This window comes from Diospyros lotus, chromosome 13 (genome assembly GCF_014633365.1).
Source record: "Diospyros lotus cultivar Yz01 chromosome 13, ASM1463336v1, whole genome shotgun sequence".
Lineage (NCBI taxonomy): Eukaryota > Viridiplantae > Streptophyta > Magnoliopsida > Ericales > Ebenaceae > Diospyros > Diospyros lotus.
In genome coordinates this window covers 32,366,317-32,391,036 of record NC_068350.1, presented here as the reverse complement: position 1 = coordinate 32,391,036, position 24,720 = coordinate 32,366,317, and the positions used below count along the sequence as shown (strand labels likewise).

Sequence of the window (24,720 nt, the reverse complement as noted above, 5' to 3'; positions counted from 1 at the left end):
GAATATGTTTGAGTGCATGCCATCAGGCTTTCTGAACTTGTTAAACTCCTTTGCCTTTGTATGTATGCCTCGTGTGTGCATTTACCTTGAGGGCATCTTCATCATGGCTGTAATTTATGTTATATGGTTTTGTTTCCATATTAGTAGTTAAGCTTCTTGCTAGCATTTACATTTGCATTTTTTTAAGTATAGTTTTCTGACACAGATGCATGTTTCTTTGCTCCAATTATCAAGTTTTCTGCTAGCAATCACTAACTTAGTGGAGACGATCATACTTCATTTGAGATACTGATGTCAATCAAAAAATAATGGAAAACATGTTAGCAATATTTAGAGTGACAATAAACCCTTTTTTTAATGTTTCTTTTCCCTCTTCTATATTCTTTGCAAAATTATCAAGATTCTAAAAAACTGATTATTAGAATTGGGAGCATTGTCAGTCTATTAATTCACCCAAGAAGTCAACAAATAACACTCTTCACTCTTTCAACTCACTGGTACTATCATACGACATAAACAGAAATTAAAGAACAGAATCAGAATTAAAAGGATCAAAGTTAAGAACAATCAAACCACACAATAGTCACCAAGAATTTATCCTGGTTCAAACTGATAAATCAGTCCTACATCCAGCCTTGACCGAGAGCAATCCAATATGAATGAAATCAGATACAAGAGTTTCCAAGACTCTCTCTCACACGAGCACAATCCTCTCCAAGATTACAAGGACTACCAAAATCTAGCCTTTCTCACTGTACTTGTTCATAATAGAGAAATTTACAAATGAATGATGATCTATGCGCCTACCTGTGCCCTCTATATATAGACAAAAGCGCAGATATTACAAGGGAATTAAAAAAGATATAACAATACCTAAATTGCCCTTCAACTAACAGTGACCGTTAAACCACTAAGCGGTCAACTAATTGACTTGTGCAAAAGACCAAACCGGGATCTATCTCTCTTCCTTCTAGATCTCCAATACTCAATGCAAAACATAACACTGATCACTTAATAATTTATGATCTTACCATTGCATGATTATCCTTCCTATCCTTAAACCTTGCAAAATGATAGCTATCTGTATCTAGTTATAAACTGCAATTTATGTGTATACTTGTGCATGCATAATGGACATACCTCTTTTTCTTTTAGGCTGCCACTTGTCAACTCCACATGAAATGTGCCTTTGTTTTGTTTCGATCTTTCTTTGACTAGTATGAGTTTCTTCAACAATGCTTCACATGAAAAGGGAAATACGAAAAAGAAAATAATTGAGTTGCCAAAATGTCTATTGCAATTCACACACGATCCAATGACGAATAAATTCTTTTGAAAACATTAATGAAGAGAACTATATTAAGGTTGAAGCTTGATCTTTGAATATTTATGATGCCTTTCTGTTTTGAATTGGTAGTTTTAAATAGTATTACTGGATTTAGGGTGGAAGTTTTTTTTTATAAATATTTTTTGATGTATTTGGTTGAGTCTCCATGTACTAACTGCATTGCTTGGTTGTTGAAATGGCTGTCTACTTGTCAAGTAGTTAACACCAGCTTAGTTATCAATCAACATATTCTTGCTATCCTCATGTAATTACTTCAGAGCTACCTAATTTTGAATCAAGTTGCCTACATACTATTTATGTTTTAATACTAGTAATGCCCTTGTTCCAAAATTATTGTGAATGAAGCAACTGCCTTACTAGTACTACTACTATATAAATGTCTTGTAGCTTTTTTTTTTTTTCTCAGAAATATATAGAAGTGTTTGGAAAGAAGAGTATTTTAGCTTTGTTTCTCAGTCAGTGCTATTACTTGTGTTCAGAGGAAAGACATCTCAGTGTCCTTTGTCTTTCTTTCTTCTAGTTCTTAGTTATCCTGAATGGAAATTAAAGGTATCATCTGATTACCATATTGTTTCCGTTCATGGGAGAACTTGGTGATAAAATGATCGTTTACCTAGCTTGTGTTGCAAGTGGTATCCCTGTATCAAGTTGTCATGTTAAAGAACAAGGGGTAATTTTAGAACTCCACTTCCGCATTCATGTGTGACTGGCTCCAGTTTATTGACACATGTGGATGTCTGGATCCTAGATCATCTATTTTAGGTTATAAGTAATTAGGATACTCAATTAAGGGAATCACAGCTGGGAGGAGATTTTCTGTTTTTAAATTGTATCGTTTTTTATTTGATCGTTGATATTTAGGATAATCACAATCTGTTAAGAGTTATTTGATTGCTGATTCTTAGGATAATCACAAATCTGTTAGAAATGTGATTGAGGATTCCCTTGTGTATATAAATATACCAATCATGTACAGCAAGAGTGTGAATAAGATTTCAGTTTTACCACATGGTGTTAGAGCCATAATCATTGGTTCTTTACTTTTCTGTCGTCTCCGGCCATAATCACCGGTGACCCATCCGAGATTGAGCAGCTTCTCAGTCATGAGGTACCCTCTACTCCACTGTAATGCCAGCTGCAATGTCTTAGGTCTCATCCCTTGTCACTGTATCTGTCGTCCATCACCATCATCTGAACCTCGTTCGTGACAACCTAGCCTTCGTCCAGGACATCTATGGCTATTGAGAAGGGTTCCTCATCGGCGGATGTCATCCTGAGTCATGCAGGAGCCACCGACAGCTCCTCATTCACCATCACCAGCCATAAGTTGAATGGTCACGATTACCTCCAGTGGTCGCAGTCGGTTCGGATCTTCATCTCAGGGAAAGGGCGAGATGAATACCTCACCGACGAAGCTGTGCAACCCAAGAAGGAGGATCCAAAATATCGATCATGGAAGACGGAGAACAATCTCGTTATGTCATGGCTTCTTAACTCCATGACAAACGAAATTGACGAGAACTTCCTCCTGTATGATACAGCTGCAGAAATTTGGACTGCTGCAAAGGAGGCCTACTCTCACATGGAAAACACATCAGAATTGTTTGAGATAGAGTGCATCCTCCATGACCAGCGGCAGGGGGATCTGACCATCACACTGTATTTTAACATTTTGATTTGTCACTGGCAGCAGTTGGATATGTTCACTATACACCAGTGGAAGTGTCTGGAAGATGATCAGTACTACAGGAAGGTTATTGAACAGCAGCAGCTGTACAAATTCTTGATCAGTTTACACAAAAACTTGGATGATGTTTGGGGCAGAATCTTATCTACAAGACCCACTCCAAGTCTCCGAGAAGCCTTTGCCAAAGTTAGTGTTAGATTGGGAGCACTGGATTCTCAATCTTTTGCCAGTACAGTCACACACACACACACATGGTTTGATCCAAAACAGAAACAGAAAATAAAGAAACGTTACAGAATTGAAAATAGAGTAAGAGCATTCAAACCACAAGAAGACACAATCAGTTATCCTAGTTCAGATCGCCAAATAGCAATCCTACATCCAGCCTCTTGATCCTGAGAGCAATCCACTAAATCTTGAAGAAATTAGTACACAAGAATCCTCACTCACGAGTACAATTCACAATCGAGATTACAAAGCTTTAACACGTTTAGGCTTTCCTCTCAATTTCACTGCACTCGTGCGATATTGAATGAATGATACAAGCAGCTGCCTCATGCCTCTTATTTATAGGCATTTAGGGCAGATAATACAAGGGGTTAAAATATAAGACTCACTCAATGTCTAAACTGCCCTCATATACCGTTACTGTTAGACTCATTCTATCTAACTAATATTTCCGCTTGAAACCGACTTGTCTCTACTGATTTCTTCTAAGTCTTCTACTCCATGCTCAATGCAAAACATAACAGTTAGACATGAAGAAAGTCGAAAGAAGGTTATGCTGGGAACTCAGAATCCTTCTTCCGAAGCTGCTGCACTTGCTGCCCGTGGCAACCACCCCTCATCAAATCACGGCAAACAGAAACAGGAGCGGCCAAAATGTGAGTTCTATCACAAACTGGGCCATACCAAGGATAAATGCTGGGATTTACATGGAAAACCAGCAGATATGAAACCTTCAAACCGAAGGGAAAGTAGAGGGAATGTGGCCAATTCAAAGGAACAGAATACCTCCCCTGAACCAGCACTTTTCAGAAAAGAACAATTGGAGTTCCTGCAGCAGATTTTTGGGCTCCCAAAGCAGTACATCCTCCTCCATCATTGCAGTCGGCACAACAGCTCATGAAGGTAATAGCCTTCAAGCTTTCAGTGTTAAAAGCAGTCTTTCAAATGTATGGATGGTAGACCAGAGCCTCAGATCATATGACCGGAAATTCAAGGCTATTCTTTCAAATCTGCCCTTGTGAAGAAAGATGGACTGTTTGGATTGCTGATGGCACTCAATCCCAAGTAGCTGGTGTGGGAACAGTGAAGTTAACTGAAACTTTTCATCTACCATCTGTTTTATTTGTTCCTGATTTGGACTGCAACTTACTATCTGCCAGCAAAATCTCTCATGACTATAACTGCATCACTAAGTTTTCCAAAAATCTGTGTGAATTTCAGGATTTGGATATGGGGAGGATGATTGGCAGTGTTAGGCAGTACTCGGGGTTATACCTTCTTTCAAGCACTCACTCTCTACATGGCCGAAATCTGCACGTTGGTAATTATGTTGTAGCAGTACCTCTTTTAATGTTTCTATTCCCAGCTCTAATAATCAGGCCATGCTTGGCATTTTCGATTAGGCCATCCGAATTTTACATATCTTGAGAAATTGTTCCCATTGTTATTCAAGAATAAAAATTCTAGTTTACTCCAATGTGAAGTGTGTCAATTATCAAAACATACTCGCAGTTCCTTTTGACCTCAACTATATAAACCATCCCATCTGTTTGCCATGTTTCATAGTGATGTATGGGATCCTCTTGGACAAGACATGTTTTGGGATTTTGTTGGTTTGTGTCTTTCATTGATGACCAGACTCGCTTAACTTGGGTATTCCTTCTAAAAGGAAAATCTGAGGTTGCTTAAGATTTCAGAAATTTCAACACTATGATTCAAACTCAGTTTCATACCAAAATCCAAATTTTGAGAATTGACAATGCCAAGGAATATTTCAGCTCTATCTTGGGGGATTATCTTTTACAACAAGGGATTATTCATCAAAGTTCTTGTGTTGATACTCTTTAGCAAAATGGTATTGCTGAACGGAAAATTTTTCACCTCTTTGAAGTCGCCTGGTCCCTCATGTTTTCCACTAATGTTCTAGCACATTTTTGGGGGGATGCCATTCTCACAACTACCTACCTCATTAATCGAATGCCTTCTCAAGTCCTTTAGTTCCAAACGCCTCTCGAAGCCCCCTTTGTGACCTATCCCCATTCTCGATTTGTGTCAACTATTCCTCTGAAAGTGTTCAGATGCTCGGTGTTTGTTCATCTTCATCCTCATAATCGTGGCAAGTTTGATCCCAGGCCCTCAAGTGTATTTTCTTGGGCTACTCTCCTAACCAAAAAGGATATGAGTGCTTTTCTCCTTCCACAGGCAAGTACTATCACTCAATGGGCGTCACTTTCTTTGAACATCAGCATTTTTATCCCAATCCTACCATTCAGGGGGAGAATGACTTTACCAAGGAATGTCAGTCTTGGGATGCTCTGAACTTTTTTGTTCCACCTTCTTTGGTGTCTCTCAACTCTACAAATACTCCTCAATCTAGGTCTCATCCTCAGTCCGAAACTCACTCTTCATCTAATCCTAATGATGGTAACTTACCAACAAATACAGAACTTCGTGTCTACTCGAGGAGAGGACGTGCTCAAGATCAGGAAGAACATCGATCACTGACCGAACCTGAACAACTGTCCAATTTGGATTCAATGAATCAAGGTAACACCATTCTTGACAATTCACTTAGTGAGGCACCTGAGAATGATCTGGATTGGCCTATTGCACTTAGGAAGAGAGTAAGATCATGTACAATGCACCTTCTTCATAATTAAATTTCATATAAGGGTCTATCACCAAAATTCCGAGCATTTGTTACCAGTTTGGATACAGTCCAAGTTCCCACCAATATCCAAGAGGCATTGACAGATCCCTCATGGAAGGCAATAGTTTTTGATGAGATACGTGCCTTAGAAAAGAACCAAACATGGGAAATAACTGATATGCCTTTAGGGAAAATTTGGTTGGATGCAAATGGATCTTCACTATGAAATATGTCAACAATCCGTGATATCAATCAATCCGTGCAAGATTGGGATTGACTGTCAACATCAATCCCAAGTTTCCTATTCTACTGATTGATCCAGTTTCTTATTCTATTGATTGATTCCTTTCTCTAGGTTAGGAATGTATCTTATGAATATTGTTGTATCATTCCATTTTTTGATTTGTATCCTAAATTGTATAGTTTCCAAACTTAGATTTAGAAACTTTCTTGTTTAGTTTTTAAGAACTTCCTAACTGATTAGGAAGGTCTATTATTTAACATGTATCCCATTGATTTGAATAAGATTGAAGGATTATTTTTCACCTTTTTGACATGGTATTAGAGCCTGGACAATAGTCCTCGTTTCTTTGGAACTATTGTGGCCGTCTTCCGCCTTTAATACTTTTTTTCTTCAATCTTTCGGACATCATGTCCACTTCACAAAATACCCAAGTTGATGGGGTTGATTTTAGTATTACCAACACAACGGAAATTCCGTTTGCTGGAAACAACGGTGGAGGCTCCAGAGGAGACTTACTGAGTCTTCAAGTGGCTTACCGATTAAATGGTAAGAACTACTTGAAGTGGTCCTAGTTAATTCGAACATTTCTTAAGGGAAAAAGGAAATTAAGTCACCTAGAAGGGACCAGACCTAAAGAAGGAGATCCGGCATTTGCAACATGGGATGAAGAGGATTCCTTAGTGATGTCATGGTTATGGAATTCCATGATCCTTGAAATTAGTGACACGGTAATGTTTCTAACAACAACCAAAGAAATTTGGGAGGCAATCAAGCTCACATACTCCAAGGTTCGAGATGCGGCTCAGATCTATGAAATCTGGGAAAAGGTGGCAGCCACAAAATAGGGGACCAGATCTATCACTGAGTATGCAAATTTATTGCAAACTTTGTGGCAAGAGTTGGATCATTACCGGTGTCTTAAAATGAAGTGTGGTGAAGATGCAGCCTTACACAAGAAGTTTGTGGAGAAAGAGCAGACATATGATCTCCTAGCTAGCCTAAACATGGAGTTTGATGCGGTAAGGGTGCAAATCCTTGGTAAGGAGGATGTGCCCATAGTTGTTAAAGGCACGCCTAGGCACTCGCTTGGGCTGAGGCGAGGCACGCCTCATGAAACCTAGGTTTTAATTAAAATCTAGGCAGCCCAATTCCTCCCCTCTTCTCAGTTTCAACATGTATACATTACAACATATTTACATTTTTTTAGTTTAAGTAAATGTTCACATTTTCTTTGATTTATATTTTACCTTCTATTTACTTTAATAAATAAATATAAATAAGAAAGTACCCCCTATTTGGATTCAATAAAAATATCTAAAAAATCAAAATCCATAAGAATAAGAAAATAGAATTTTGATTTTAGTACAAACTCATGATTTAGCGATTTTACCACTCTCAAAATACATATCTACTATTTCTTGAAAAATTCATTAAAAATCATTTTAACAACAATGAATATTAGCTATCAAAATACCGAGAGACAATTTTTCAAAATGAAAATATTTTCTTATATGTCTCCTTATAATGCGCTAATCTTTCAGACTTAGAAAAATAACATTTTTCAAAATGAAAATATTTTTTTGATTGAAGGGGATGATGAAGATATTGACCTTGATGTTGATGATCTCCTTGATGATGATTGATTAAAACTTCTTTATTGATTGTGGACTTGTAGTGTTTATATGTTTGTTTAGAACTTTGCATGATGATTGGTACTTGTTTGAGTTTGAGACTTTAAGTTTGAACTTTGATGATGTTTCTAGTTTAGAATTTGCATGATGAATGAATCAACTTTGATGATGTTGGTTTAGAATTTGAAGATAATGAATCATTAATGATATGCATGTGTTATTATTGATAATTTGATAGTTTTTTATGATTTTACAAGATTTTGATTTTTTTTTCTAAAAGGTGCGCCTCACTTCGCAAAGGTGTGCCTCGCCTCGTGCGCTTCGTGCCTCAGGCTCCAAGACCCTTTGCGCTCGCTGCGCCTTTTAGAACTATGGATGTGTCATCTTTAAATGAGGTTATTTCTATTGTTCGTGTAGAAGAAGGAAGAAGGGGTGTCATGTTGGAAACTGCTCCAGTGGAGGCGTCAACCTTGGTATCTTTGAATACTCATGGTGAAGGTAAGGGACGAGAGGAAAAGAAGGCTATGGATCGGGATGCTCTATGGTGTACCTTTTGTAAAAAAACCTAGCACACCATAGAGAGGTGTTGGAAGCTCCATGAAAAGCCTCCCAAGAGTGGGTCACTAAAAAATCAAGGCGAAGTGTACATCGCCAATGGTCACCAAGAATCAGACCAGAAGTGATCTGAACAAGGAGACACCTTGGAGTTTAATCAGGTAGAGATTGAAAAATTGAAAATTTCTTAGAATCTCTTAAAAAAGGGACTGCAAAAGGGGGTGCTTGCTCGCTGGCTCTCACAGGTATCTCTTCTAATTCTCTTGCTCTATATGCTTCAGGAAAAAATCCCACTACCTCTTGGATTTTAGACTCGGGGGCTACGGATCATATGACACCTTTTTCTCATCACTTTACTACCTATAGCCCTTGTTCTAGTTCCCGAAAAATCACCCTAGCTGATGGTTCTTTAAACATTGTTGCTGGCCAAGAAGATGTTATTCTTAATAAACATCTCACCCTTAGAAATGTGCTCCATGTTCCTTTAGTGTTGTCTCAAGTAAATCCAGCATATTGGCAGTTAGGATGCATCGGAATTTGGGGTTATAGATAGGCGATTTTTCAGCTTGTAATTAAAATTAAGTTGGAGGGATAAAACCGGAAATGTCTATACCAGTTATGAGTTCCTAGTGGTGAACGCCTAGTTTTCTTTAAATGTGTCAGGGATCTAGGCTTAGGTGATGCATAATCATTCTCACGAGAAAGTCACAAGAGGAAAGGTTGTGTGATAGAATAGTCTTTGTAATCTTGGAAAAGCTTGTAATTGTGAGGGAGAGGGATTGTATTGTGATCATTCTTTCTGAATCAAAGAAGGCTGCTCTCGGGAGGCTTTAGAGGCTGGATGTAAGGTTGTCCTAAGGGGCAATCTGAACCAGGATAATCATATTGTGTTCTTTTGTGGTTTGGTTTATTTTTTTGTCATTTACATTCTGTTTCTTTCATTTCGGTTTTATCTCTATTGTTGTTCAAATCAGTGAGTGCGCGCTTGCTTGGTGAGGCAATGTAATTTGACCAGGAAATCTAATTCTAAGTGCTCCTAAGTTAACAGTTCCCATACTATTTACTAACTTGATATCCATCCAAAAGCTTCTCTTAAACACTATCTGCAATGTTATCTTTTATCCAACCCATTGTGAGATATAGGAACAGGGCATGAGGAAGAGGATTGGGCTTGCTAAAGCTAGGGTTGGGCTGTTCTTCCTTGAGGGATTGGATGGACAGGACACATAAGCGCAGATTCCTCCTGTGTCATGCTTAGTTCAGTCCAACAAGGATCTAATATGGCTACACCATTACAGATTTGATCATCCTTCCTTTTTTACTCTTAAAAAGATGTTTCCAGAATTGTCTAGGGGTCTAAGTGTCAATAGTTTCCATTGTGCTGTGTGTGAGATTGCAAAACATAAGAGAGTTTCTTTTGCTTCATCTAATAAAAGGACTAGTTCTCCATTTATCTTAATTCACAATGATATTTGGGGGCCTTCATCAGTTCCTACTATTTCTGGAGCAAGGTGGTTTGTTGTCTTTGTTGATGATTGTACTAAAGTAATATGGCTATATCTTTTGAAAACTAAGACTGAAGTTAGTAATATTTTCCCTACATTCTATAATATGATTAAAAAATACTTTGGGATAGGTTTCAAAAGGGTTAGATCAGACAATGCCAAGGATTTTTTCAATCAATCCCACTTTGTTTTTTTCTAACAGAAGGGTATCATCCATGAATCATCTTTCCCTTACACTCCTCAACAGAATGGAGTGGTCGAGAGGAACATTGGGCATCTTCGTAATGTTATTCGAGTGCTTCTATTCCACCATAATGTTTCCAAACATTATTGGAGAGAAACAACCCTAACAACCACATTTCTTATCAACAGGCTGCCCTCTTAAATCCTTGGATCTTGCAGCCCAATTCAACTGTTAACCAAGTTCTTTCCTGACTGCCATGTGCCTGGTCAAGGGTTGAAACCTAAAGTATTCGGGTATGTCTTATTTGTCCATATTCCAACTATTAATAGGGGTAAGTTAGATTCTTGAGCTTTAAAATGCATGTTTCTTGGGTATTCATCTACTCAAAAGGGCTATTGGTGTTATCATCCCCCTACAAAGAAATATTATGTGTCAGCCGATGTCACATTTGTAGAAGGCGAATCCTATTTTACTAAGTCCCAACCCTCAGATCAAAGTCCACCTTTTATTCCTAATGATCATGATCTATTACCATTTCCTCTACCAACCACTGGTCTAAAGGACACATTGAGCATGACATTGGAAGAGCCTGTCCCAAGTACTCCTCGGTCATTACAAGTATACTCAAGGAAAAAATTGCCGGCTACTACTCCTATGCAGGTCACAAAATCTGACTCAAACCATACTCTTGAATCTGACAGCACCAACAACACCATTAGCTCACCTAACATCATCAGGTAACCCTATTGCTGAGCCTCTCATTCCTGATGATGCTAACTTTATATCCCATGTTAACCCTACGCTCGAACCAACATCCTCCAACTTTTATCTTGATTGGCGTATTACCCTTAGAAAGGGTACTAGGGCTTGCATTAAACACCTTTTACATTTGTTCTTCTCTTATTCTAGATTGTCATCCCCTCACAAAGCCTTTCTTACCAACCTTCATACCATTCCTATTCCACAAAGTTTTTCTGAAGGTATAGGGAATAAGCATTGGAGAGATTCTATGCAAGTTGAGATGGCAACCCTAGAGAAGAATCGGACATGGGACCTTGTTTCATTGCCCAAAGGGAAACATTCAGTAGGCTACCGTTGGGTGTATACAATCAAATATAAATCTGATGGATCTTTGGATCGTTACAAGGCCCAGTTAGTAGCTAAAGTGTATACTCAAGTATATGGAGTCGATTATTTGGACACTTTTGCCCCTGTTGCTAAGTTGAACATAGTCCTTGTCCTTCTATCCTTAGCTGCTAACCTAGGCTGGCAATTGCATCAATATGATGTCAAGAATGCATTTTTGCATGGGGATCTTGAAGAAGAGGTTTACATGGATCTACCACTAGGTTATGACTTCCACAATTAGGAAAGGTGGTGTGTAAGCTTAATAAAGTCCTATATGGCTTCAAACAGTCCCTGCGGGCATGGTTTGACAAGTTCACAAGGGTAATGCTTGGACAAGGATATCAACAAAGTCAAGGAGATCATACTCTCTTTGTTAAACATTCGGCCATAAGGGGAGTAACCATACTTATTGTCTATGTCAATGATATTGTAATTATAGGCAAAGATGAGAAGAGCATGCAGAGACTAAAGGAATGCTTAATCAGTGAGTTTGAAATAAAAGATCTGGGGCGTTTGAAGTATTTCGTAGGCATAGAAGTGGCACACTCAAGAGAAGGTATTTTTATTCCCTAACAAAAATATATCATTGACCTTCTAAGTAAGACGGGAATGCTAGGGTGTAAGACAATAGACACCCCTATTGACCCAAATCATAAGTTGGGAGAAGTTCTAGGAGATGATGTGATTGACAAGGGATCCTATCAAAGGCTGGTTGGGAAGCTTATCTATCTAACTCATACTCGGCCAGACATAACTTATGTAGTGGGAGTAGTCAGTCAATTCATGCACAACTCTAGAGAAACTCACTTAAAGGCAGTCTATCAGATACTTCACTACTTAAAGGGGACACCTAGGAAGGGACTTTTGTTTAAGAGAGGAGGAACGATGACCCTTGAAACCTACATTGATGCTGATTATGCAGGTTTTGTTGTGGATAGGAGGTCTACCTCAGGTTATTGCACTTTTTTAGGGGACAATCTTGTCACATGAAGGAGCAAAAAACAAAATATGGTGGCTAGGTCAAGTGCAGAAGTTGAATTCCGGTTTATGGCCTTAGGAGCGTGTGAATTATTGTGGTTAAAAATCTTGTTGGGATGATCTAAAGGTTCAATGGCAAGGTCCTATGAGGTTTTATTGTGATAATAAATCAGACAAAACCAAGCATGTTGAAGTGAACAGACATTTCATTAAGGAAAAATTGGATAAAGGGCTGATTTGTACTCCATATGTCTCCTCAAATGATCAATTGGCAAATATGCTAACTAAGGTATTATCTTCAGCAATGTTTCAAAGGTTTGTATGCAAGATTGGAATGAAAGATATCCACTCCCAATCTTGAGGGAGAGTGTCAACAATCCGTGCAAGATTGGGATTGACTGTCAACGTCAATCCCAAGTTTCCTATTCTACTGATTGATCCAGTTTCCTATTCTATTGATTGATTCCTTTCTCTAGATTAGGAATGTATCTTATGAATATTGTTGTATCTTTCCATTTTTTGATTTGTATCCTAAATTGTGTAGTTTCCAAATTTAGATTTAGAAACTTTATTGTTTAGTTTTTAGGAACTTCCTAACTGAACAGGAAGATCTATTATTTAACAACATGTATCCCATTGATTTGAATAAGATTGAAGGATTATTTTTCACTTTTTTGACAAAATATAAGGAAGATGAAAGTATTGACAAGTACAAAGCCCGTCTCGTTGCAAAAGGTTTTACTCAGTCTTATGATGTGGACTACCAAGAAATTTTTACACCAGTTGTCAAACTCAATACCATTCGGGTTCTCCTATCTCTAGCAACAAACCTAGATTGGCCACTGCTTCAACTTGATGTGAAGAATGCGTTTCTAAATGGTGACTTAGAAGAAGAGGTATACATGAAGATTCCCCCGGGGTTTGAGACTTAGACTACGAAGAATCAAGTGTGTAGGCTGAAAAGATCTCTATATGGTTTTAAGCAGTCACTAAGGGCATGGTTCGACATTCACAAGAGTGGTCAAGTCTCATGGTTACTCTCAATGTCAAGCCGATCATACTCTAGTCATGAAGAGGTTGTTGGAAGCTAAAATATCTATCTTGATTGTATATGTTGATGACATCATTGTCACATGTGATTTCATAGAGGAAATGGATAGTCTAAAGAAAGTCCTTGCCTAAGACTTTGAGATCAAAGATTTAGGACATCTTTGATATTTCCTAGGAATGGAGGTGGCAAGATCTAGCAGTGGAATCTTTGTACCTTAGAGAAAATACGTTCTAGACTTGCTAAAGGAATGTGGGATGCTTGGGTGTAAATCTACTGATACCCCAATGGAAGCCACCACCAAGCTTGGAAGGGGAGAGAAGGGTGCTCTAGTTGATAAGGGCTGTTATCAAAAGTTAGTTGGAAAACTCATATATCTTTCTCACACTAGATCAGATATTGGTTTCGCAGTTATTGTGATGAGCTAGTTTATGAGTGATCCAAGGGAAGAACATACAGAGTCTTGAGATATTTAAAACTAACTCTAGGGAAAGCTCTCTTCTTCAAGAAAGGTTCAAGTAAAGGGGTGGAAATCTACAGCGATGTAGATTGGACTGGTTTAGTCACAGATCGAATGTCTACCTTTGTATACTGCATCTATGTATGGGATAACCTCGTTACTTGGAGAAGTAAGAAATAGTCAGTGGTCTCCTGGAGCAGTGTAGAAGCAGACTTCCACGTTATGGTTCATAACATTTGTGAAGGGATGTGGATAAAGAGATTACTCAGCGAACTTGGAGTCAAGATCGATGGACCAATGAAACTCTTTTCTGACAATCAATCTGCCATCAGCATTGCCAAAATCTTTGTACATCATGACAATACTAAGCATGTGAAAATTGATCGTCACTTCATCAAGGAGAAAATTGAAGAGAATGTTATCAATCTAGTCAATACTCCAACAAGATTGCAAGTTGCTGATATCCTAACTAAAGCTTTGCCTCGAAAATGCTTCAAAGACCTAAGTTCCAAGCTTGGGATGATTAATATCTTCACCCCAGCTTGAGGGGGAGTGTGGATGTCCGGATCCCAAATCATCTATTTTAGGTTATAAGTAATTAAGATACTCAATTAAGGGAATCAGAACTAGGAGGAGATTTTCTGTTAAATGGTTTCCTTTTTTATTTGATTGCTGATTCTTAGGATAATCACAATCTGTTGTTATTTGATTGCTGATTCTTAGGATAATCACAAATCTGTTAGAGATGTGATTGAGGATTCCCTTGTGTATATAAATATACCAATCATGTACAGCAAGAGTGTAAATAAGATTTCAGTTTTACCACAACACACTTTATCAGTTATAGGAACTACTGAGCTAAAATAGAGAACTCTTTAAGGTCAGACTCATTGACTTCAATGAATACATAATCCTAGTTGAGATGATGACTGTTGGGATGTTAAGAAAAATCAGAACCTGGATCTAAATCTAGGAAGCATGGACACTTCAATTTGGGTGCCATACTGTGTCTAACGTGCTGGGCACAGATGTTTTTCGAACACTCAGGGACGTGTCAGGCATACCAAATTTGTGTTACATACAACCTTCATCTATGTAATTTTTTTCAATGCAAATGAGAACATGACAAATTTCTGTTACCTTTATTTAGGCCCTTTCTTTACCCAACTGGTAAAGTTAGGCATGGGGTGACCTCTTGAAAACTTAAAAGTGCTTCGCTAGCTTATTTACTACAAAATACTTTTCAACTTCTGCAAACTTCTAAATCCACATTGGCCACAAGCTGCTTCTTCGCATGTTTCACATCATTGGTGTGGTTCGATTGGATCTAAGTTTCATATCAGCGAAACCATACAACGAGTTTCTGTGGCCATGCTCCTCATCTACCTCCCTTAAATCCTTAGTTCCATTGAGCAGCAACTGTGGAATTATGTCCTTGTTCTCTGCTATTGATTATCTTACAAGCATTCTCCTTCCTGTAATACCATGAGTAAAATCATCAATATCACCATCTTTTCTCTGCTGGTTGCCACCCCATTTACAACCCTTTTTGGAGTAAAGTGGAGAATTTTGTGGAGTGACCTATTAGGGATCAAATTCTCCTGGAGTTAGCCTAGCCTTTTTTTTCCTTCTTTGTGTGTTGGGGTTGGGTGGTGGGTTAATAATGTATGGTTGCCCCACAAGAGATTTGGATGCCCTGCATTTTTCTAGAGCATTCCAAATGTTTAATAATCATTTTGAATGTTGTTCTGAAAGATTGTGTATATATATCTTCATACATGTAAAAACTAAATGTGCATATTAGAAAACAAATGTATTGGTAAATAAGAATACATTTGATAGGTACTTTGACCAAATAGGTAAACAAAAGACATCACTTTATATATAGATTTAAAACTAGGATTCTTGTGTTTCCTACATTTATAAAGTACGTGTTAGACAATTATATTTCAGATATGATACGGGATATGTATTTGATATGTTGAAGTTAGAAGTAGAAAGTGATTTCTATAGAACTATGTGTTGAACACACTTTCTATCCAAAGATTTCCACACATGTAATTTGTAAACAACAATTCACCTGCAACAATAACGAAAAGGAAAGAGATATAAAATCCATCTGTGTCCTTGCGACCTTAGATATGGGAAATAGGTGAATCCCAAACTTGGACAGACACATCCATATCCAAGTTGATGTAACATAACTATGTTCATTTTCACTGTTAAAGTGTTGTCTCGAGTATAGGATAAGAAGATTAGTGAAAGCAGTGCACTTGAGGGCCAATGAAGAATTAAATAGAAGTTTATATCTCAATCAGTAATTAGTGATAGTTGGGAGGTTAAACTGTAAATATGTTTGTCTTCATTGGGATATCTGCCCTACTCTATAAATAGAGGGCAAGGGGTGTGTGTGCAGTAGACTTTTCTCATTATATGGTTTGTGAATTGTTTCTGAGAGGAAGGCTAGGTGCTGTTAGCTTTGTAATTTTGGGGAAAAACAATTCGGGCGCTCAAGAATAGAAGGGAGAGAAGGGCTACTACTGTACTGATCAAATTCTTGTAAATAAAGACTGGTTTCGAAGGTGGTTCTAAGGCTGAATATAGTGCCATTTACGTGGCATGAACTAGGATAAAAACCGGTGTCATCCTCATGTGGTTTGATGTTTCTTTCTTGTTCTGTTTATGCTTCAAATTCTGTTCTTTATCATCTCATGTGTCGTGGGTTGTTGACCAGTGAGTTGAGAGTGTGTTGAGTGGCGTTTAATTGGTTTCTTGGGTGTGTTTAAAGGCTGCCAGTGCTCCCAATTTATAACATCCACTAAACAACATTTATGAAAAAGTTGATTGTCCACAAACATAAAAAAGAATTTGCCTTAGAAAAGGATAGGGGGAATTAATTAAGGAAAAGGAATGGAATGAAGAGATGAAAATGCAGGAGTATATGTGAAGTCCAGTTTGCGATATGAGTTACTGAATGGGTTAAGGATATTAAACAACTGAAACTAGGAGAAAATAATTTATAAACAAATCATAAAAATTAGAATAAAAGAACTAGTGTGAGATAATTTTTAAACAAGTCTGCTGAAAGAATGGCAGCAAATGAATGGTTCAGGTATAATAATCAAGTTAGATAAGATCAATTATTCTGAAAAGGGAAATTGGTATTATGCCTTATTAGAGGGTCTGGTGAGATAAATGGTTAGGCCATATTAGCAAAGTTAAAACATGAAAAAAAAAAAAACAGGTTACAATACATTACTGTTGGACGTGCTTAGTAATTGGATAGGTTTGGCTTTTGTTTGACAAATTAACAGTCCGATTTAACCTGTCTAATCTCCTATTTGCCACCGCTAACTTTCTGATTTTTGCAGGACCAGCTATCTGAGGCAACAATGTTTTGTGTTAACAGATGCTATAAATAAGAGGGGCATTTGTAAAGAACTAGTAGTTGCATCATAGGATGTGTCAGAACCTGAAAATTCACACTATATGACATGTTTGAATTATTAAAGTGTATCTTTTCCTTTACTTTCAAAAGGAAAAATGATACTGTTTAGACTGGCATCCTCAGTGTGTTAGCTCTTGAAAAACAGTTTTGCTCATGGATTTTTAAGGCCTTGTTTTCTTTACTGTTTTCAGGCCGTTTTTAGTTTTCAATTTTTCAAAACAGTAAAAACATGTTTACTTTCATATTTTCAAAAACGTATTTTCGAAAACAAGAAATAATTTTGTAAAGAAAACTCAAAACAAAAAAAAGTTGTTTTAGTTGTTTTCATCAGAAACATGCTCAACACTTCAAAATGCGGAAAACGTTATAGACAAAAAGAACGCGTTTTTAGCAATTTCAAAACACACTCAAAATACAAAATTGAAAATGAATTCAAAACTTAAAATTGAAAATTGAAACGCGAAGAGAATAGTCCCTAAAATTTTCATATTGTCCATTTATCATAGCTGAGAGACATAGTTAAGGGTTATAGCTCCATTCCGATCTGTTGGATTCAAATGTACAGGCCACACAGGCTCTTTAACTTGAAATTTACTGTCTTGATCCTTTTTGTCCCTCTTTGTAGCAATTACTCTTTGAATTGACCAGGATTTGTACTCTAAACGTTAGCACTATGCTGGTTTCACTATTGCATTTTTTATATATTTTCTAGAGAAATTCTGATGCTTCCGAAGTTATAAAATATTTTAATGTCTAGTAAATTTTTAGTGGTAGTTTGACAGTAGTGTCATACAACATATCGGTTTCATTTGTTCTCAACCTCTTCAGGAAAGAGAAGCTTATTTTTTTTGTATTTTCTGATTGTATCCTGCAGTGCTAAACGAGGGGCACATCGTCCAATCATGAATCTTCATGAAAGGAGCTTAAGCGTTTTGGCTTGTCGTTATGTAGATGAGGTGATAATTGGTGCACCAAGGGACGTCTCAAAAGACATGGTTAGTTTTGTATTCTAATAATACTTGGTGAAGTGTAATTTCTTTTTAGTGCCTATTTCACTTGCTTCTGTGTAGAACTGTTATATGATATAAATGGTAATGATGTTTTAAGAATGGAAATAGGATAAAGCTGCATGGCATACAGTTAAGAGGAGTTTTAACATATTGGAAGAAGGGTTTTATGCTGAGGTGCTTCTAAGTGCCCAAATTGTGCCAATAGAAGCATGGAATACATTGCACTTGTAGCCTTGGCCTTTTATGTGGCATGATATGCTTGTTGACTGTGGAAAAGAGTACACAGGTCATATGGCAGGGGTTTGTTGAAATTGCCAGGATGAGTTAATGTAAATAATACTCAGAAACCAGGAGGTAGTAGTGGATTCCTGTTATAGATGCAATTATTGTTACTTTGCCTGAGTTTTGTCTTTTCCCCCCACTGGCAGGATTGGGGAAGCTCAGGATTACGTGATAGTAGGAAATGTGAAATCCTATTTTCCCTTTTAATGGTCTAGTACCCCCCAAAACTTTCAGGTTCTTCAATTATTTCTAGCTTGGTTATAATTTTTATCTTCTTTTTTTTTTTTAAATTAACATACAGGTAATTATGTGAATAACAACAGAAACAATAAGGCAGATGCCCGTATGTATGTGATTTATTCGCAAAATTTAGGAGCAATTAACGAAGGCAGCAGAAAATCTGAGTGGAGAAACAGAGGAAATCAAGAATAGTGTTAGAAGTTTGCCTCGAGTCAAGCCTAGGATCAGTGAAGACAGTCAAGTCAAATGATTATAGATAGGCAGTTAGTTGGGGACGGTTAAAACCGGAAATGTCTAACCCGGTTAAAATGTCTTGGAGTGTCCGTCCCTTAAGTCTATAAATAAGAGGGCTGGTTTGTCATTTGAGTATCAATTTATGAGTGCTTTCTTTGTATGAGAGAAAAGGCTAGAGTATTCGGTAGTTCTTTGTAATCTCAGTGAGAGGAAAGATTGTACTTGTGAGAAGGTGTACTGATCAATTCCAAGAAATAAAGACTGCTTGCTGTGGGTGTTCTAAGGCTGGATGAAGTATTATTCCAAGAATGATCTGAACCAGGATAAAGACTTGTGTTCTTCTTGTGATTTGATTTACATTTCTGTCAAATTTTCAATCTCTGTTATTGTTCTTTAATTTCTGTTCTGTCAATACGTATGAGAGTGTGTGCGGGTGTAAGAGGTTTAATCCATCTAAAGAACTGAATTCCAGTGCTCCTTTGTTGAAGTTTTGCATGGAGAATATTCTAGAAGATCAGAAAGAATCAGAAGAAACCAAATTGATGATATAATAGGTTCTAATTAAGTCGGTTATAAAAGGGTAGAATAGACATTGCGCTGTTTTTAATTTAACCCTTATAATTTCCACCCAACCCTCTATAAATAAGATAGATAGGCGGACTGGAATGATCATTCGATTTCTACTCTTTCTGAATATGAGAATTGCTGTGAGAGGAAAGACTTGAAGTTAGGAAGTTCTTTGTAATCTCGGGTTGAAGGCAGTGTGTGTGATAGAGAGAGAGGAGAGGATTTCTGTGGGTTTCTTGTGTATTGATTCTGGACTGGAATTCTAGTGGATTGCTCATGTACTGCGGCTGGATGTAGGACTGATTTATATCAGTTCGAACCAGGATAAATCCTTGTCTCTTCTTTCGGTTTGGTTGTCTTTCTCCTTATTTTTTTACTGTTTTCAATTACAGTTTTATATTTCTGTTGTTGCTGGAATTTCGGGTGAGGAGTGTTGAGAGAATTGGCAATTAAAAGTATTGATTGAGTTATCTAAAGAGCTCCTAATCATAACATCCCTTGTTAACAAATAGGATTAGAGCCAGATTGCCACCACCTCATGTTCTTTACAATGTCCAATATTTTTAGTAGAAATTGCACCACTGCTACACGTGGCACTGCATTTGGAAAACTTAAGATGACATATACAAAATTTCACAAGATGAAGATGCCTTCAGATTGACCATTTTCCTGCATTTATAGCTGTTGGAAGTCGGAACATTGTTAATCTCTAGTCTGGCTTGATGTGTTTCTTCAAGTAGCTACTTGTTTAGTTGATCTTACTCAAAGATAATTATATCACCTATTACATGTTGGAAATTCTTTTATTTCAGATTACAACTTTTGATATCTCTATAGTTGTCCATGGATCGGTGGCTGAAGATAATGATTTTCAAGAGGTATTTGAGAATGGTTGCTGATTATTATTTTATAAATATTGATATGTGGTGTTTAGTTGGTGACTTTTGTTGTTTTCCAGGAAAAGGACAACCCATATTCTGTCCCAATCAGTATGGGTATTTTTAAATTGTTGGAGAGTCCTTTGGATATTACAACCACCACAATTATAAGGAGAATTGTATCAAATCACGAGGCCTATCAGGTTTGCCTCTCTCTGAAACTGTCATTATCTCTTTCTTTTCTTTTGATTAATGAGAACAGAAGTTTTTATTTAGATTTGAAACACTCACCACTGGATGGCTCTATATGGGGATTGACTGACTCTGAGAATCTGGATTTGAGCATCTACTTTTATGAGCGCCAAGTTACATGAATGGCTGAGTTGATCCTCCTCACATTGTTGAACCCATGACTCTCCCCGGGATTAATGCCTTGAATAATTTTTTGCTCAATCAGATGTGTTTTCTTTACCTTTACTGTATCTTGATATCGAAACTAAGAAATTGGATTTTGATTTTCATTCAGAAACGCAACGAGAAGAAGGCAGAAAGTGAGCGAAGGTACTACGAGGATAAGACCTATGTGTCTGGCGATTAACGTGACCATGAAAGGTGGGGTCGCATGGGTATTCAATCATATCTTGAGTTTCTGTTGCAGTAACTTAACAAAATATAGAATTGATGATCGGTTATAGTATCCATCCATATGATAGATGACGAAATTTTGAGAGATTGTCGGGAAATGGAGCTCTCTGTATTTCCATTCTCCAGGCTCCTTCTAGGGAATTTGAGTTTTTAGAAAACAGCTGAGTTAAAAAAAAAAAATGTTTCCTGTGCTTTTTTAGGGTAGCCAGATGCTCTATGTGAACCTCTTTCAAAAAATATTTATAATTTACATTTCAATTTACAGCAGCACTGCAACTTGAGCCATTATTTTTATTATCTATCTATCTATCATCATCATCATGATTTGATTAGTGAGGAATTTCTGATGAGGTTACATGAAACTATTTTTCTGAAGCTCTCTTTGTGCAATACCAACTTATATCATGGTTGGTGAATCAAGATCTTTATTTGTTTGTTTAGAATATATTGCCTTCTATCCTTTTTATTTTATTTTTTGTTTTTGCAGTTTACCCATTTAGAAACAATTCAAGAAAAACCAGATTTACCTTCCCAAACTCATTTAGAAATATTACAGCATATTCGTATGCACCAACACAAATGGAAATGGTACGAATTTAGGTTTTAATTTTTGGGTCCTTGGAAGTGTTGGAAGAGAGTTAGACCTGCTCGAGTTTTCTTTTATATTTTAGGCACAGCAAAAGTACTATTAGCCAGTTGATAACAGCAGGTGATTTTTTTTTTTATGTATAAAATAATTGAAGATAGATAAACCAACCCCCCAACCCCCTCTTTTGTTTCCTTTTAAACTAAAGAGAGATTCGGGTGATTTGGGGGGGGGGGGGGGGGGGGGCGCAGTGGGTCTTTTAATATGGTGAAGATCAATATGTCAGTTATAAAATATTTAAAAAAAATCCTTTTTACGGCCCCAGAGAAATCGTCAAATGTATAATTCATGTCAAAGTGACAAAATTAACAAAAAAAAAAAAAAAAAAAAAAAAAAAATCTATGTATACATAAACTTAATCTAAAGCTTGACCATGGAGATAGAGGAAACTAAAGCACCATTGAACCAATTCAAGTTGGAGATAAATATACGTACGTATGTGTACAGCCCACATGCATGTCCATGTGAAAGCAGCAAGAATTCACATGCGCATCATATCCCTTATAATTCACAAATACAGATAACAATTACTATATATATATATATATAATTCTATCAGGATATACACCATTTGACTAAAACAAATAAACTCAAGCTCTCAAAACATAGATTGAGTAGTCAGATGAGCAATATGTCAGTGTCAATCTAGTGGGTAGTTCGATTCTTACCTTATACAAGGGTCAAAGACTTAACTTGTGATTTACTTTTCTTGACGTATAAGCACCAGAGGCTAAGACTGATACCAAAACAAACTCACTCAAAAGAGTATGCTTCTCCATGCACCTGTACAACAATTAAACTAGAGTTTGTTCCATAGAAAGAACAACTCAGCCGCCGCCGGTCCCACGCAGAGTACTGATTGATTGCTTGGTGCTTCTCTTCTCTCCTGTGGCTGGCTCCCAGGTTATAACTTATAACGCCACCAATTTTCATCTTCTTTCTTTCAATTTTCTTTGGACAGACAATATATATATATTATCAAATGGATAATTGCACAAAGTTCATGTGTCTATTAATTTGTTGTACACCAAAATTTACCCATCTTTTTTCTTCATAATTGCTAAAAACCCCATTATTATTGTTAATGACGATAACTAAATAAAGATTTTTGTAAGAATGTCATTTCCCTTTCAAATACTATGAAAAGAGGTTACTCCATCATTTGAATTATAGTTTGTGTATAAATGTATACCCCTTCACTTTGTTAATTTCTTTGACAAATCATAACTCACTAAGCACTCAAAGCGTATGTCTGTTCCAATATTATGTGTAGTACAACCAATCAAGATCTCCCTCTTTTATTCACAAAAACATCTATCAAACCAATATATATATATATATATAGAGAGAGAGAGAGAGAGAGAGAGAGAGAGAGGGGGGGGGGGGGGGGGTGGAGGAAGAAGAAGATTCAAATCCTAAGTTTTGCAAGAGTCACAATTGCAGGCCTTTGGCACAAAAGCACAAACCCCAAAGGGCTTATTGGGCAGCTGGCAGTCGATGCCGAAGCAGCAAGGCATGGTGGCACAGCTGCTCGGGTCGGCGGCGTTGGCGCAGCACTTGCACGGCACACACAGCTGGAACGGCGTCAGCCGCCGCCGACCTCCGCTTGCCGCGGCAAGCTCCACCGCCACCCTGTAATCTATTGGGCCCTCCGTTATAGGCTGAAACCTCCCAGCTCCAGCCTGAAGCCGGATTGACGGCTCCTCTTCAGCCGCTTGACAGCCTGAACATGCAATATCGTGAGTTTATATATCCAGATTTCAATGATTATCAATCTACTATCATCGACTATAATACTAATGGCATTATATATATATTTATAATTACCTGGAGAAGAGGTGAAGTGGGTGATGAAGAAGAGAAATAGAACTCCGATTGCTCTGCCATGGTTGATTGGAAGTGTATTCATGATGATCCTCATACAAAGCCCAGTACTTCTGCAAGGAGAGAGAGAGAGAGAGAGAGAGAGAGAGAGAGAGAGAGAGAGAATTCTAAATTAATTTGTGTGGTGGAAAGCTAAATGCAGGGATGAAGCCAATCAAGAGAAGGGGATTTTTGTTTTCTCTTTTCTTTTCTATGATCAAAAACTATTGCATTCACATATATATATATAAATGATAGGGATTTCTATATATATATATATATATAACTTATATACAATAATGTAATTAAATATAGTATCTTTACAATTATAGGTAACTTTGATATTTTTTTCTTTTTAAATGTATAATCTAATTTTAATAAGGCATATTCTAAATTATATCTATAATCTTTGTGTCCATACAAACAATTACCTTTTAGAATATTATCCTATTTTAAAAGGAATATAATTCATTGTATTGCCTTATAATTACAAGAATACCATTAGCACATCCTTTTTAAATTATTATTATTATTATTATTAAGGCATTTTATAGTGCTTCTGATAAAGAAATTAACAAAAAATATATAAGAAATTAGTTTGGATAATGAATAATATGAAGTGGCAGCTAAGCAAGAAGAAGGAACTTTTGTCGTTTTTAGGGTCTCCACCGACTACTGCCTTGAAAGTTCAAATTACGCTTAAGGGTTTGTTTGGGAGGGATTTATTAATGAAATTAAAGGAAACAAAATTAAATGTAATGAAACTGTAAAATATTTTTTACTCATTTGAGAACATGGAATGAGCGAGTAAAGTAAATTATTTTTCTTATTTGGGAGAAAATGAAAATAGATGGTTTGGAAGATTATTAGGCAACAAATATCTAATACTACGCCTCTTTTACGGTGTCACAAGAAACAAATAACTCATTCATTTAAGGATAATGCCCGATTGAAAACGTGAGAATAAGAATAATCGATTTAAATTAGTGGTATTAGTATTCTCACCCACTAGGTGAGAAATGAGAAATGAATGCAGCGGATAAGTACTCATTTCGTGTAACTTCACTTTAAGAAAAGGTAAGGTTGCGTTCTCTTTGCCGTTTTCAAGTCATTTTTAGTTTTCAATTTTTTAAAATAATGAAAACGCGTTCTCTTTACTGTTTTTAAAAATGCATTTTTAAAAACAAAAAACATATTTATAAAGAAAACTCAAAACAACAAAAAGTTGTTTTGAGTGTTTTCATCCAAAATAAACTCAAAA

At 36.9% G+C, this 24,720-nt stretch overlaps 3 protein-coding genes across 6 annotated transcripts in view; 2 read left to right on the top strand and 1 right to left on the bottom strand.

Moving 5' to 3' along the window:
• LOC127788850 (ethanolamine-phosphate cytidylyltransferase-like) overlaps nucleotides 1–21,251 on the top strand; it is a 34,564-nt gene extending 13,313 nt beyond the window's left edge. The window contains exons 6-9 of one of the 2 annotated variants that reach the window (XM_052317495.1): nucleotides 17,969–18,089; nucleotides 20,240–20,305; nucleotides 20,386–20,508; nucleotides 20,832–21,251. In XM_052317495.1, the coding sequence (XP_052173455.1) occupies nucleotides 17,969–18,089; nucleotides 20,240–20,305; nucleotides 20,386–20,508; nucleotides 20,832–20,903 (382 nt within the window). In that variant the 3' untranslated portion in view covers nucleotides 20,904–21,251. The other variant, XM_052317497.1, reaches the window with a different exon arrangement.
• Nucleotides 3,791–7,736, top strand: LOC127788851 (uncharacterized). Of its 3 annotated transcripts, none has more exons than XM_052317500.1 (3): nucleotides 3,791–4,166; nucleotides 4,485–4,584; nucleotides 5,709–7,736. In XM_052317500.1, the coding sequence occupies exons 1-3, from the start codon at nucleotides 4,161–4,163 to the stop codon at nucleotides 5,921–5,923; spliced, it is 321 nt and encodes a 106-aa protein (XP_052173460.1). In that variant the 5' UTR covers nucleotides 3,791–4,160; the 3' UTR covers nucleotides 5,924–7,736. The 3 variants fall into 3 exon arrangements, with proteins under 3 accessions (XP_052173460.1, XP_052173459.1, XP_052173458.1); XM_052317499.1 differs by having other exon boundaries at nucleotides 3,791–4,346; XM_052317498.1 differs by having other exon boundaries at nucleotides 3,791–4,584.
• A 738-nt stretch (nucleotides 21,252–21,989) lies between the features above and the next one.
• Nucleotides 21,990–23,594, bottom strand: LOC127788847 (uncharacterized). The gene is made up of 2 exons (XM_052317490.1): nucleotides 23,424–23,594; nucleotides 21,990–23,319 (listed from the first exon to the last, which is right to left on the bottom strand). The coding sequence occupies exons 1-2, from the start codon at nucleotides 23,515–23,517 to the stop codon at nucleotides 23,012–23,014; spliced, it is 402 nt and encodes a 133-aa protein (XP_052173450.1). The 5' UTR covers nucleotides 23,518–23,594; the 3' UTR covers nucleotides 21,990–23,011.
• Nucleotides 23,595–24,720: the final 1,126 nt, after the last annotated feature.

What these genes read in the sequence shown, in the direction of transcription:
- LOC127788851 (XM_052317498.1), top strand. Translation starts at nt 4,242, where the DNA reads ATGACCGGAAATTCAAGGCTATTCTTTCAAATCTGCCCTTGTGAAGAA. An exon ending in TGGCCGAAATCTGCACGTTG is followed by an intron (nt 4,585 to 5,708) that starts GTAATTATGTTG and finishes CAACAAATACAG; the next exon opens with AACTTCGTGTCTACTCGAGG.
- LOC127788847 (XM_052317490.1), bottom strand. Translation starts at nt 23,517, where the DNA reads ATGAGGATCATCATGAATACACTTCCAATCAACCATGGCAGAGCAATC. An exon ending in CCACTTCACCTCTTCTCCAG is followed by an intron (nt 23,320 to 23,423) that starts GTAATTATAAAT and finishes TTGCATGTTCAG; the next exon opens with GCTGTCAAGCGGCTGAAGAG.